Genomic DNA, 14,098 nt, shown 5'->3' on the forward strand with positions numbered 1-14,098 from the left:
ACAGTATGTTAAATTGAAGTGGGAGAGCACGAGCCCGGTTTGCTGAGGACGATAGCTGCCTAAACGCGATAATTTGGTCCGTCTGTGGCCCGAATCAAACATGTCTTACTGGTGAACCTGCCCCCTAGTGGGTCGGTGACCCACTGGGGATATGTGGGTTCGCTATTGGTCATTGACGATCAGCGAACAAACCATGGGTCATGTTAATTTATGTAACCTGTGCATGAACGGACAAACTACCATGTTAGTCATTAAGCGGGTAAAATAATAAAACTTCCAGGGCTGAGATAGCATGAAGACTCGTTGGGAACAAATTGGGCGTCAGGCAGTTGGGGCGATGGCAACGAATTGCATAATGTTTTCTCTTCTGCCGTCCGTTGGAGATAAACTAGGGAGACCTTCACTAAATAGCCAAATAATGAATTACATTGGTTAGCCTGTACATCAATCTCGAAGAAAACGTCGGCACATGCTCTTCTGTGTTTCTTGATGTGATAACTAAACAGGAAAAGTTATCAAACCAGGTTGTGCGAAAAAGCTTTGAGTCTCTCTTCCTCTCATTCCTTCTGTTTAAGAGGGGAAATGTGCGGCAAGTGTTGATGCTAAATATATTAGACATAATTTCAGTCTACGGGCTTCGGCATTGCAGCGCGAACGCGTCGAAAACCATCGCAAGGATTTCTGCGATGTGAACGAAGTTAAAGGTCGTTTTGTCGGTCATTTCGAGGCGTTGAAGCTTCTTCGCGACGCGCGCACAAATTTCTTACCGCAACGCCGATAATGCAAAGGTCCCAAATTATTTTTGTTTTGTGGCTGACAACAGCATTTACCCGGACTTAAAATAAGTCAAATTGTGTGCGACAGGGGTGATTCTGACGTCGCACAGTGCGGCTGGATATTAAAAAAAAAAACGCGCTGTAGTCTCACAATTGCTTGCGCAAGGCAACAGCAAATTGCCTCTTCTAGTGCGATCGAAAGCAAGGTAAAGTTGCCGAACGCCCTATAGCATTCGACAGGCTGCACGAAAACTTTACAAAAAAAGGTATTCATCCCCTATTGTCCTAGAATAAGGAGTATCATTTGGCCCAGAATGTCTGGTGTCTCTGTGGGTGCGTGTGCGCGTATGTCATGCTTCGTACACTAACGGCAGCTCTTACAAGGATTTGTGATTGCAAGCCAGATCGGCAGGGCGTCAGTTTTTACGATTATCAAAGGCCATTACGCGAAGAAAAAAAACATTAACCATAGTGTCTTGTGAAAGCCGCTAGGGAGCCATCGTCTCCGCATTTCCCTAGAAAAGATTTTTTGAAACCAAGCGCAGCCCCTCTGAACGTGTCAGGCGTTTTTCCTGCAGTCTTTTCGTCGCTTCAAAGACCTTTAAGTAACACATTATAGTGCGTATACAACAGGAGGCATTTAAAGGGCTAGGCCGATCCTGTGCACCGCGACCTTGGTAACCTTTCTCGCAGTGAGCGCGCTATAATAGCAAGTTGACAAATGCAAATTGAGCCCGATCCTACTCCTATTATTGTTAACGTTATTAAAGTCGCACCCTCACTTTCTTCCAGTCGTTCGCTTTCTCTCACTGCTTCCTTTTTAGTATTTTCTAACAATGCTTCCTCCATAGGAGTTTCCCGTCGACGTTAGTAGATGTCAAAGGCCGTTACGAAACGTCAGTACGATGAGTACATGCGTAACACGAGGGAAAACCGACGCGGAGGTCACGGGCGGAGCTGACGCCACAAACAATGTGGCATCTGTCGACATTTCAAACAGACCACGAGCGGAAGCCCCATGACACGCTTCCTGCCGCACGCTTAGCTTTCTATTGCTTCCCTAAATGGAGAGAAGCCAGAAAACGGAGCGAAGTTCCGCGGCCACGTTTGCAATGCGAAATATTCGCGAAATACGCGTGCCAAACAGTTTGGCCTAGCAAAAAAAGAAAAAGGGGAGTTTGGGGAACCCCTTCAGAGTTTGCAGTCAGCATAGTATGCATAATATGCACATAAGAGTGCACATAGCAGAGTGCCCGTAGCAGAGTGCACATAGCAGAGTGCACATAGCAGGGTGCACATGAAGTGTACATAGCAAGTGTCAGTTCAGTTACAGTGCACATACCGATATCAAGGGTGAAAGTACGGGAGCTGTTGGTTATAGGAAATGCAATTAATGGTGATTATTTTACCGTTTAGACGACTTAGAAGCTCGACAGAGTATTCCATGCACCTGCTTAAGAACACGATTATTTCTTTGTGTTAGATCGGCCCACACATAGCTTTCAGTCATGATCGCCCCACGTGGCAGTTCGACCGACGATCGGAGTGCGGCGTAGGGATCGTGTGTACACAGTGCACTATCACGGCATATTTTAGTCGTCTTTGTGCTATTGTTCGAACTTAATCAATCATGAGCTACTCCCATGTCAACCTTCAAGCAGGCAGCATTAGGGTGTCGAATACAAACGCGCGCTTCTGTACCAGCACGAGAAACTATATATTGGGCACTGCCTAAGGGTCTCGCGAACGCTGTATTTTGCAGCGCGGTTAAAGCTGGCGTGGGGTTAATGATGCAGTGCATACCCATATGCACACCCCGAACGCCTATATATACCCATATGAAACGGCACCCTCGTTGATTTGTTGCAGTTCGCAGTCATCACGAACTAGTGACACATAGCACTTTTCTCTTTCGTTTCAACGATATACAGTTGAAGGATTGGAATGTTAATTGCAAGTGGAGACACTGCCGTATATGTGGCGAACGTAGTACCAAGTGTACAACGCGGAAGATTTAATTTTGATTCGTCGTGTTCCCAGAATTAACAATTAAACTTCTCGCGGCAACTAGCCGAATTCAGTACAGCCAGCTAATATTTATACCTACTTTCTGCAACCGCCCACAGCCAATGTGCTAACACTGCGCAAATTAAGCCCACCGGAATATTTGTAGACCTGCGTACTCTTTCAAGTGTAATCTCTATGCGCGCTTGCTCGAGCCTGTATTGAAACCAACCAATTCAAATCAATATTACACCATCAAGCGTGCAAAAAAAAAAAAAAGAAAAATAACGAGAAGCGATTACACGAATGAACAACACACATCAACATGGAATCAGGACGAGTGGAATTTTACAAGTGTCGTAAAGCACGAACATCGAGACTTGCCATTAGCAAAAACTGCGCGCTTTATGTTAATAGTACGTCTCCCACGCAGTGATTGAAAAATTGTGCGGAACTAAAAAACCCGAAATTACCGTTATCTGAATTCGTTACATTACACAAGCATCATTATTTACACCACAGAATTCGTCGTGAAAGGAAACCAAGGCAGTCACTGTAGTGAAAGCGCGCGCGCTAATGGATTTTTAGCAAACACGCCTACAAGTTCGCTAACAGATAACGGCAGCGGAACTTCTACTTCATGCGATAGATAGCCTGCCCGGTGGAACAACATATGCGCCGAGGTACGCTAGAACTGAAAGCTGAGAACTGCGCGTTGGAAATGCATCCTGCCTGCCCGGTGTCGTTTCTTTGCAGCGGCGAGTCTCGCGCCAGGAAAGGAATTGCGTTAACGAAAAAAAGGTTCCGTTCGCGAGTAAGCACGCATGCTTTCCCTTTCTTTGTGGCTCTAGGTGCGTTAGAATTTCGCGTCTTTTTCTTTTTTTGGTGAAAAAAAAACAAATAACTCGCAGATCGAAGGCACACGTCGGAATCTATTTGAAACGAAGCTTGGTATTTTATGAGTTTAGTTGAGCTCTGCTAATTCAGAAACCAACATTTCATTTGTACTCTCCTTCCGTGCCCACTGGATGTCCTTCATCGAAATTCGCATGCAGCCAAATTATTTGCTGGGGATGCAGATTACGCATACACGTCCTGCAAGGTATACACCATGCACACACACAAAAAAAAAAACAAGAGAAAAAATGCGGTACACTGCACCAGCACAAACCAACCGTGCCAGCGTTTCGGTGAAAGCAGTAGTATCTTATTTTTTTTTTGTTGGCCAATTAGCCAAGGCTAATTTGGTGAATGTTCCGTTATTGATTTAAATGCTTAGATGAGCCAAATGGGGAAATACCATGGATCTTATTTTAGAACACTCATAGTTGCCTGCAACTTATTGCATAACGCGCAACTCCTTTTGCAGGGCTGTAAACAATCGGAAAGCCGCAGAAGCACACAAGATAACCCGCACGCTGCGAATGCGCGCTTTGCGGTATCATGTGTAGGGCCCTGCAGCTAATGTTTACGAACGCGATAGAGAGCCGCATGCGCAGACTCTAGCACGTTGCAAGCACGGAATCGCAAGTCTTCTTGAAACGTTCCCTTCACCTAAACGAGAAAAATACCATTGCGGTAATTATACCTAGTTATCTAGGGATCCCTAAATACAGTCACTTCGGAAATCCTAATTGAGCCAAGGTCGTTATTTTTGTTCTCGTAGAGTACTCCACTCTTTTTTTTTTTTTAAGCTTTGTACGCTACAGCTGTCACGCCAGGTATTCTCAAACTATGCGCGCAAAACCAGCGCATAGAAACTTGAAATAGCTAGGCACGTCTCGTCTTCCGCGCGGGAAATTCAAACGGGTCGTGCTGCGCCCAGTACGCTCCGCTTGCTTAGTCATTCTACGTGGTCATGCCTTTGCGTGGATCTTGCTTGTTTGTACAGGGTGCGACAACTGCAAAAGCAGCCACTTTCGATGAAGGCCCTCGACCGACGCAGTGGTTCGTTGAAAACGGAACGAACGTAGGAACCAGAAGAAAAGGTAAAAGGAGGCGAATATCACTCAGTAATAATATAACGTAGTGCCTGGCGAAACACATAAAATAAAGCAAGTTTTAACGCGATGAACATCGATTGTTCTTCCGGCAACCTCCCCGCAGCTTGACATTGAAATCTTATGCTCATCGCAGACTATATTGCTATTTTGCAAGAGAACGCCAGATGTTACAGACTTAAATCTGTAAGCGAAGCTGTATAAGCTGTCTTACCTCCGAGATCACAAAGGCAACGTTATAACTCGCGAGCAGACATAACCTTCAAAAACCCATTTTAGGGCCTCTTTCACGCGATTCGCGTAAAGATAGGAATAAACATAAGAGAATGCCAATTGTCGCCTGAAAGTTCAAGCAGTCAATTTGAAGCACACGACCAACAATGACCGAGCGAGGCCAACAAAGCGGCTTGACAACTTCGCCTGCTCCGACACAGGCAGAAAATAACGCGAAATTTTTGTGAATTCTTTTTGCTGATTAGCGCGGGAGAAACTACAGTCCAAAGATGTGCAGCGGTCCCCTGTCCACACGAAAGCGCTTTAATCTGAGATCCAGTTGCTGAAACCGCACTACAGGGCGGAAACGATGCATTGAATGTTTAGGAACAGACATGGTGGAATGCTTTTCCTTCTGTCTACGTAGTCCTAAATTTTATGGACAAATCTTGTTTCCGACATAGCTATCGGTGGCGATGGCGGGCCATTTTAACGGACTGCCCAAAACGCTATCCCCGAACCTGTTACGGGCATTCGGCTTGAACAATCTTTCGTGCCGTTGCATGGACCACTGGAAGGAGGGCCCAGCACTCACGTGTGTGAGTCCCGCGATGGATCCCCGGCCGCTGTAGTGCAGTTCGTCCAGCGTGGGCCGGCTGATGTGTCCGTGCACTGACATGACGTTGCGGTAGTGGTCGACGCGTGGCAGCGCCTCGTGCGTGTAGTGCAGCAGGCTCTTGACGTTCACCGTGTCGTACACGGTGCCGTAGTTGGCCAGCTCGGTCGGAGACGTGGGCGGGCTGTTGACCAGACACTGCGGGCCGCCCATGGACGCGGCGGCCGCGGCCGACGGCTCGTCCTCGTCCGGCGCCATCGCCTCGTTCACGTAGTCCACCTTGGCCACCTGGAAGCGGGACTTCTCCGCCGCCATCGCGAACGCACAAGGGAGCCTTTTGAAAAGGTGAGGAGCGCTCTGTCTTCCGCCCTTTTCGCGAGAGCGCGACGCACGAGCCGGAGGCGCGCGCGCGCACTCCGATTTATAAACGCGACGGCAGCGACCGGCGACAACCGCTGCTCTCTCCGCCACTGCGCGCCTTTCCCTTCGCCCGCCGCGCAGCGCCGCCCAAGAAAGCGCGCCGCGGTGTCGAACCGTCTCGCCTGCCTTTCCCCCCCCCTCTCTCCGGCTTCTTTCATTGTTTCCTGATAAGTACGTTCAAAGTTCCCGCCGTTAGCCGCGTGCCAACGCAGGCGCGCATTTATGCGCCGTCCCGTAATAGCGTAAGGAGCATTGCTTAAGCGTCCGCTGAAGCCTTGCAGCAAGTAATCGGCATTCCTCCCCAAAAAGTTACGAAGGATTCCTAGAGATATTTTTGTGAGCTGAGGTCGCGAAAGTGAGCGAAAAATTTCGTTGGAAATGTCGACGAAAGACGATTGTTGACTGGCGCCCCTGCAGAGTAAATGCCTCCCTTCTCTTTCCCGCTCACCTCTCATGCTGTTCCTCTCCCGTCTCGTTCCTCCCAAGATAACAAGCTAGAGGTTTGCTCAAGCCAATTTAAATTTACCGAGTTCCACTGCTCCAGGTCGGGTGCCTCGATACCCGCGCTGCTATACGGCGGAGACGCGCGTGAATCGAGGCACCCTACTCCAACGTTTGTAGAACCCCGCTGTTCTACACCACGAGCGTTCCAAGCAGAACGTGGAACCTATCTAGTGGAACGTTTCGTTACTGTTGCTGTTTGATTTCGTAAAGTGCTGCCAGGAGCTATAGTAGCGCGGGTAACAGTAGGCGACGGAGTATTTTTTTTTTCTGCAGTTAATGTAGTATTTCATTTGCTATCGCAAAAACCAAGCATCCATGAATTTTTAAATAAAGGAACACTGCAAATATAACTTACGTATTGATTTTGTGCTTTATATTTGTGTAATGTCTAGTTCAACAATGTCGACAAGTATGAACATTACCACCGGACTGAGACGTTTAGATTTGGCTGTGGGCATATAAAACTATTGCGCAGTTTCTTTTTCACTTTGGCAGGGTGGCTGTATAGAGTCACAGTCAGATTTGTTAGAATTGGGTGTTATTGCGCTACAGGACTCGTCGTCATTAACGCTACCCTCGTTCGTACATTGTCGCAGTCTTGAAGCGAATGTTTTTGTATCCTCGTTTTTCCCGCATGTTAATCTTTTGGTTGTAAGCAACTCCAAATTGTTTGTAGGTTAATCTTTTGTCTGCTATCACCTTGAAAATGTTTGTGTTTTTCTGTAAGTGTCTGTAACTGGCAGCCTTCGGGCTCTGTTACTTTTATAGCAACAAGCGCTGCCACTTGTTTAATTGTTTCTGGTTGTTGCGTAGTATCATTGCTATCAGGATTTTTTAGAATAAATTTATCCTTTCGAGAGAGACAGACAAACAGACAAAGATACAGACCAAAATTACTGCGTTTAAGTAGCCCAAAAAAGACTGTCCTCTTTAATATTAATGGAAGATTTGTTGGTGGATCTTTAGAGCGTTCGAGCTTCTCGGCCCTCTCCCTCGCGAAATTGAAGCTCGGACGCGCACGCCTTGCTCTGGCTGCAGAAGTCAGCAACATGACGTTTCTCACACGTACCTCATGAACCGTTCCGCGGCTCGGACTTGAGCTGCAGAATAAAGTTTGATCTCTCTCTCTCTCTCTCTCTCTCTCTCTCTCTCTCTCTCTCTCTCTCTCTCTCTCTCTCTCTCTCTCTCTCTCTCTCTCTCTCTCTCTCTCTCTCTCTCTCTCTCTCTCTCTCGTACACGCGCCTACCCTGCTCACTGCGCTCTAACCGTCTCAGTGGTCAGGCTTGCCCTCTTTCGGCACTGGCTGCCTGTCGCTCCTTTTGTTACCCACCAGTATCGTCATCCCATTTACATCCTCTGTTGCCGCATGCGCGGCCCCGCAGTCGTTGCACAATTCATTTTACTCGGTAACGCCGGGCGGGAGGAGCGCGGCGGGACCCGCCAGAAGCTAGCGGGGGTGGCAGAAAAGCTATTACCTTTTGACTTCATTTGCAGCGAACCCAGCATACACGGTGCCATTTTTGTAGCGAAAGCTACACTACGCTACCTCGGGCGCTCTTCGCGGGGTGACCAGTTTCGACCTTGAGAGGTAGAGGTCAAACCACACCCCCTTCCGCAAGCGCCCGGCACTGAGCAGCGGTCCGATGGCGGGGAGAGATAGGCTTATTCTTGGATGAAACCACTGTGAACTTAAACAAGGACAAAGGAAGTGGAACGCAAGAGCAGTCGTTGGTCTAAAAACTGAAGTTTAATATTAAGAAGAGGGAATATACACACTTACCGCAAAACAACAAAAACACTGCTCATGAGCAAAACAAGTTTACAAAAGCCACGGTGATAAGGGAACTAATAGACACCGGCTACAATCAAGGCCCACGCAGATGTGTAATCCCTCTAGGATGAAGACACAAGCTTGCTTGGTTGACACACTTGTCTACTCTTTCTGCTATGTGGAACGCTCTTATAATTTCGCGGGGTGTTTGTTCCCGGTGCCTAAATAAAATGTCAGTGACAGGAAAATTAGGTATGCATCCGCGGCACTTACTACAATGTGAAGAAAGATGGGATGATGGGGGCCCTCTAATGACAATTTGTGCTCTCTCAAACACATGTTTATGCAACTGGTGTTCCACCTTCTTTGCCTTTGTTTAAGTTCACGCTGGTTTCATCCAAGGATGTCTTTCCAGCTAGCCCAGCTTGCAACCTTTCTGGCGAGAGATAGGCGAGGAGGGAACGGAGACGTGTGCGGGACCCGTGTCGCCACCTGGCGGAGGAAGGCGAGGAGGCCACCACCGCAGCGATAAGCGTGCGCCACAAAGGAAGGTCAAGAGGCCACGTGCGGCGCAGAGCCGTGTGCGATGGAGGAAGACGAAACCACACCTTGACGACACCTCGACAATGGGCCTAGCCAGGGCAGTGAAGCTTTCGCTATCAACTAGGGCTAACCAACGCTAAACTAAAGCATTTTTTTATGCAAAGGCTGCGGGTATATGCGGTAGAGGCACTAAAACTGGATGGACCATCCATACTTTCGATAGCTTTCTTGCTACTGTTAGATCCAGAAAACTGTCTAGTTAGGTCCTTTCACAATAGTGCCAGCAAGCTACGCTGGTGGTTCGATGTGTCCCTGTGTATCGCTTGAACGCAGGTGCCGCCGCGCCCTGCCCCCAGCCCGCGCCTTCATGATTACTAAAAATTATGTTCAAATTTCATGATTAGCGGATGCAAAAATTTTGCGTTATGATTCAGCTTAGGGCGTGAAAGGGAACGCTTTCTCTTTTCCTAGCAACGCGTTTTGCCGAATAAACCCGTAGTATCCCATAGTAAAGTGGTGCCCTCGACTATTATCCATAAGCGTCCCTAAATCAGCGGTGATATGCACTCCATTCTTGTAATTGGCCCCGTTCATTGAAACCGCACTCTAACCTCATGGGAGAATAGAACAAACTCGAACTGACTCCGACAATCAATCAGAATTTCGATCACTTGTCAAGCCGTTTAATAGGGTCTAGAATTCTCCCCGGTAATAATGATTATGCTTCACGCTCTCAGTGTGCCGTTTTAACACAGAGTGTGTGTTAGAAACACGCGTTCCTAGCCTAATAGAAAGACGCATTTCTATTAGGAAGCCGACATCGTCAGACCGTCACGTTCTAGCGACACTCGAACGCAACACACGAATGAAAACAACAAATGCAAGAACACCCCACGGGTGGATTCGAACCATGGTAAAGGTGAATCTCAGCCGGGTACCCTGATCACTGGGCTACAAGGAATGACATTTCTGGCAGAAAACAGTTGCTGATTTATAAGGCATCAAGCAATTTCATATCACAGGAAATCACATCCCATGTCCAAGAAAGCATGCTAAGGTGGCAATGGCTTGTTGTTGCAGTGGTTTCTTGTTCCTTTTTTTGCAAAGTTGAGTCTACGTGGCGGGACTTAGACGGTGCTAACGTTGCCGTCAGGCATAGCTCATTTCTTTGAGTCTGTGCTATGCTGAGGATAAGGAAGACAAACACGGAACGCTTCAGAGACAATGCAAGAGGACGCGCCATGAGCGTAATCATCCACCAGGACCACAGACAGACGCTGCACAGGCGAGATGGCTGGCAGGCTGAGAATCCCAATTCATCAGCTTTGGCCAAATAGGCACTGATCAAGCCATTCTGTTCTTCCTGGTTTATGGAGACGTATTCTTTGGTTAACGCACGCATTATGTGGTATCTGGCTAGCTGGCCGGCTCGCACGGACAATATAGCCTCTTACACCAAGACGTCACCGACTTGCCTGTAAAGGGTGCACCACAGCATGAAGGGTTATACGGCGGTGAAGCAAACTTTAGTATTTTCACAGGATATTTGGGAGCTCTGTGGTTGCGCCGTTCAAAGCCGAGGAAGCGCTGAGAGGATCCGGCGCGAACGACGGCAGATCAAAGAAAAAGAGGTGGAAGCGTGGAGCCGCCATTCCACTGTGCGAATAACGCTGCAAGATCTATTCGATTCCTGCCTGATGCCTTCCTTACTGCGTCTTCTGAGTCTGTACCGACTGCGCATCGGTACCTTGAGGTGATGTTTTGGCCAAGACTAAAGTCCTTAAATTTTGGGAAAATTGTTGCACACCTGCAGCTTTGGGGGAGATTAGGGCTATGGCCCTAGGTTTCCCGGGGACCATCATGTTGCCTTTTTTATTATGGGGTTTAACGCGCCGACGTTACGCAGGCGATGAGGCGTGCCATAGTGCAGGGCTCCGGATTAATTTGGACCACCTGGAGATACTTAACGTGCGCTGAAATCTCCAACCCACAGGCTTTTTCGCTTTTCGCCTTAGAAGCATTAAAGCGGCATGGCGGGTAAAGCATTCCGGTAGCACTATAGTCCCGCAGGCGACGAGGTGACCAGAGCGAAAAATTCCAAACTCCTTGAAGAGCAGCTGACGCTCGTGAACGAGCATTATGTGGCCATTTCGGAGATAAGGCAACATAGAAGGGTAGGCCCGTTACGCCGTTCCAGATACAGACTATGTCGCGGACCTACTGCAGTCACATCGTTTGACTCGGTTCCCGTGAGTGCCTTCATTCTGCCACACCTCGCTTGTGTGAAGAACATTGTTCGGGATGTTGATCTAACACAGCCCCCTGAAGAAGAAGTTGAAAATGGCAGGTGTGACGGCAGTCTACCGCTGTAGCAGAGTCGAGAATGGCAGGCCCTACCGCGTCAGTTATCATGACATTCGCAGGTCTTTAATGTCAGAGGTTTAACCTGGCCCATGTACCAGCGGCCTGGTTATGGCATGGCCGCTGGTGCATAGGGTAGACCCTTTGAAGCCTAAGCCACTGCAGTGACGGTTGTGTTTGAGTTTGGTCATACATTTCGAGGATGCAGGTCAAATCTTAGGTGCAAAAAGTGCGGAGGCAGTCATGATGTGCAATCCTGCCGATCAGACATCGAACTATGCTTTCTCTGTGAGGGAACCCACGAAGCAACCTATTACATGCACCTGCCCGGCTAGGTATCATGAATGTTCGAATAGAAAAAAAAAAACCGCTGCTGCTTCGGCTCTTTTGAAAAGTCGCACCCGGGGTTATGCGGCAGCAGTTCACAAAACAAGTGCCGCTGCTGATGCCACGTTTCCAGCCACACTAGCCCCAGTAACAAAAATCTGTCACGCAGGTGATGCGGCACGTGGTCGCTGCGCTTACTGAGACTCTTGTCGTGCTGATTTATATAACCAGCCTTTTGCGACAACGTTAGGCTGGTCACTACCGGTTGTTGCTATTGACTACATTGTAACTCATCCCGAAACACATGAGACCCAGGCTATTGCAGGCTGCTCCTCCAGGAATACGGAGGTATCTGATTCAAACTGGTATAGAGGAAAGCCGGTCGCTTCGACGGGAATTCATGTTGTTAGCAATGAGGAGGTTGTGAAAGCTGGCCCGGCTGCAGGCATCGACAATGACTCGCCATCGAATACGTCATGGCCGTTAATGATATTTCTATATACAAAGATCCTCCCCACAAAAAAAAGGCGCACCTCCCCTATAGAGGAAGAAAAGGCTGCACGCTGCAAACCAGCAAACAAAAATTGTCCCCTACGACTGCAGCTAATGGCACTGGTATACTGGAGGCCATTGTTGCGTCAACAGCACGACTCAGTATAGCATCTCTGAAGGTTGCTCAGTGGAACTGCCGCTCCGTTAACTCTCATTTTGTTGAAGTCTTTAGGTGCGAATTATAGTCCTGTTGTTTCCCTTCTTCAAAAATCATGGCTTACTACTGAAAAAGTTTTTTCATGAAGGAGGAGGAGGAGGAGGAGGAGAAATAAATGTTTATTCCACGAGCGCTGGTGCTGCTGTTAGGGCACCCGCCCGGTGGGGAGCGTCACTAGTCCGGTATGCCCTGGCCTTGGCTGGCAGTCCAGGCCCTCGTCATCAGCATGCACTGGGTCCCAGGGTCCGGACTTTTCTGGCACGCCACCCACTGCTTGCGGAAGGGTTGGGGGGTAGTCCTGGGGTTTGTCCGCACTCCCATACTTGGTGGTATAGGGTGCCGGGCAAGGGGCAGAAATTACAGGTGGCTGGGTATATGGTGGGGTAGACAGCGTGAAGAAGGGTGCAATGAGGATAGGAGTTGGTTTGTATTCTTCTCAGGCTGGTGGCTTCTTGTTTTGATAACTGGGCATGTGGAGCCGGGAATATTCTTCTGCTTTAGCGATAGTGGGCCAGAATATCTGCATATTTGACAAGATGTTCTGTTTTCGAGCAGCAGGTAATGTTTGTCCCTCGTAGATAAATGCCCGGTGCACGTGCGCGCGGGCAGTGGCATGGGCCGCCTCATTACCGGCGAGGGATGTGTGTCCGGGTACCCAGACGAGAAATTATCGTTTTTTTTTTTTCCCTAGACCGCAGTAGTAGAGGGGGTGGTTTGCTAACCCTAGGGTCTCCCGAAAAATTTGTCACATAGCATTTACCTCGTAAGAACTGATGTCGCCCAGTGGCGAAGTACTCGCGGTAGACTTGGTTCTACCTGGGAGTCCTCCGATTTCCCTCGTCAATGTATATTTCCCGGTAAGCTTCCATAGAGTAGATAAATTGGACAGTTTTATTTCCAGTAAATCGAGAGGTATTTTTGCCGGTGACCCGTGGTGGTCTTGCTGCTTTTGAACGGATTCTCGTTGTTTAGAGCTCTGGCGCTGGCTGTAGGAGCATGGTCTTTGCTGTCATAATTTCCGGGTAATAACATTTTTGCTGGCGGGATCTCGGTCGGCCTTGGACTTAACCTTCTTATTGGACAATGTACAAGCCGCATCCTGGGGTACATTAACCTGCCGTTCAAGCAGCGATCATTTTCCTCTTGAGTTTACAATAGATATCCCCCTAATTAGAATTGAGGTCAGAAAGCAAAAATTTGTTAATGCTCGAATTCATCAGGGGGCTTTGCCTGAGTGCTTCACATCACTACAGACCACCGAACCCATTCTAGAAGCTGAGCGACCGATGAATTTTTTGCAAGCAGCCGCGAAAGGCGCTGAGTTCAAAATGAATTGTTCCGCACAGACAAAGGTATTGTAGAATACTGATTGTAGCCGAGATTACCGCCGTAGAACGGCAGCTGTTGGGTATCTCCTGCACAATCAGTGTCCTGTAAATTGAATAAACTATAAGTACATGACAGCAGTGTTTACACGAACAGTTTCTAAAGCTAAAATAGATCATATTATCAAACTAAACGGCTTTCGTTCAGATTATAAAAATAAAGCAGTGCTTTATAAGTTCATGGCAAGCAATCGGGTGGTTTCCCCCACACAGTTACAGTCATCCAAACCCTTGACTTCTGCTGAGGAGGCCTGGTTTCTTGAGCGTTCCGCTAGAGGTCTTGCGATTTGGTTTTCTTCTCGTTGTAGTAACTATTGCCTTATCAGTATTCCAGAAACGGGTGATTTTGCGCCATTATCATCTTTTGACAAAGGTCTTGTCCATCACACGATCTGCGGCGCGTCCGTTGGTGCTATTAAATTTTTTACCGAGGAATTCGAATCGGTTCTATTGAATGTAATAAATTCTT

At 48.1% G+C, this 14,098-nt stretch overlaps 1 protein-coding gene across 1 annotated transcript in view; it reads right to left on the reverse strand.

The window, feature by feature from the left end:
- Positions 1–6,102, reverse strand: part of LOC144169918 (solute carrier family 12 member 2-like) — an 82,347-nt gene extending 76,245 nt beyond the window's left edge. Inside the window, exon 1 of the mRNA XM_077699366.1 lies at positions 5,589–6,102. Within this exon, the coding sequence (XP_077555492.1) occupies positions 5,589–5,924 (336 nt within the window). The 5' untranslated portion in view covers positions 5,925–6,102. The remainder of the gene's footprint in view (positions 1–5,588) is intronic.
- Between the last annotated feature and the right edge of the window lie 7,996 nt (positions 6,103–14,098).

Source organism: Haemaphysalis longicornis, unplaced genomic scaffold (assembly GCF_048455015.1).
Source record: "Haemaphysalis longicornis isolate Haplotype H1 unplaced genomic scaffold, Haemaphysalis longicornis Haplotype H1 scaffold_2, whole genome shotgun sequence".
NCBI classification, from domain to species: Eukaryota; Metazoa; Arthropoda; class Arachnida; order Ixodida; family Ixodidae; genus Haemaphysalis; species Haemaphysalis longicornis.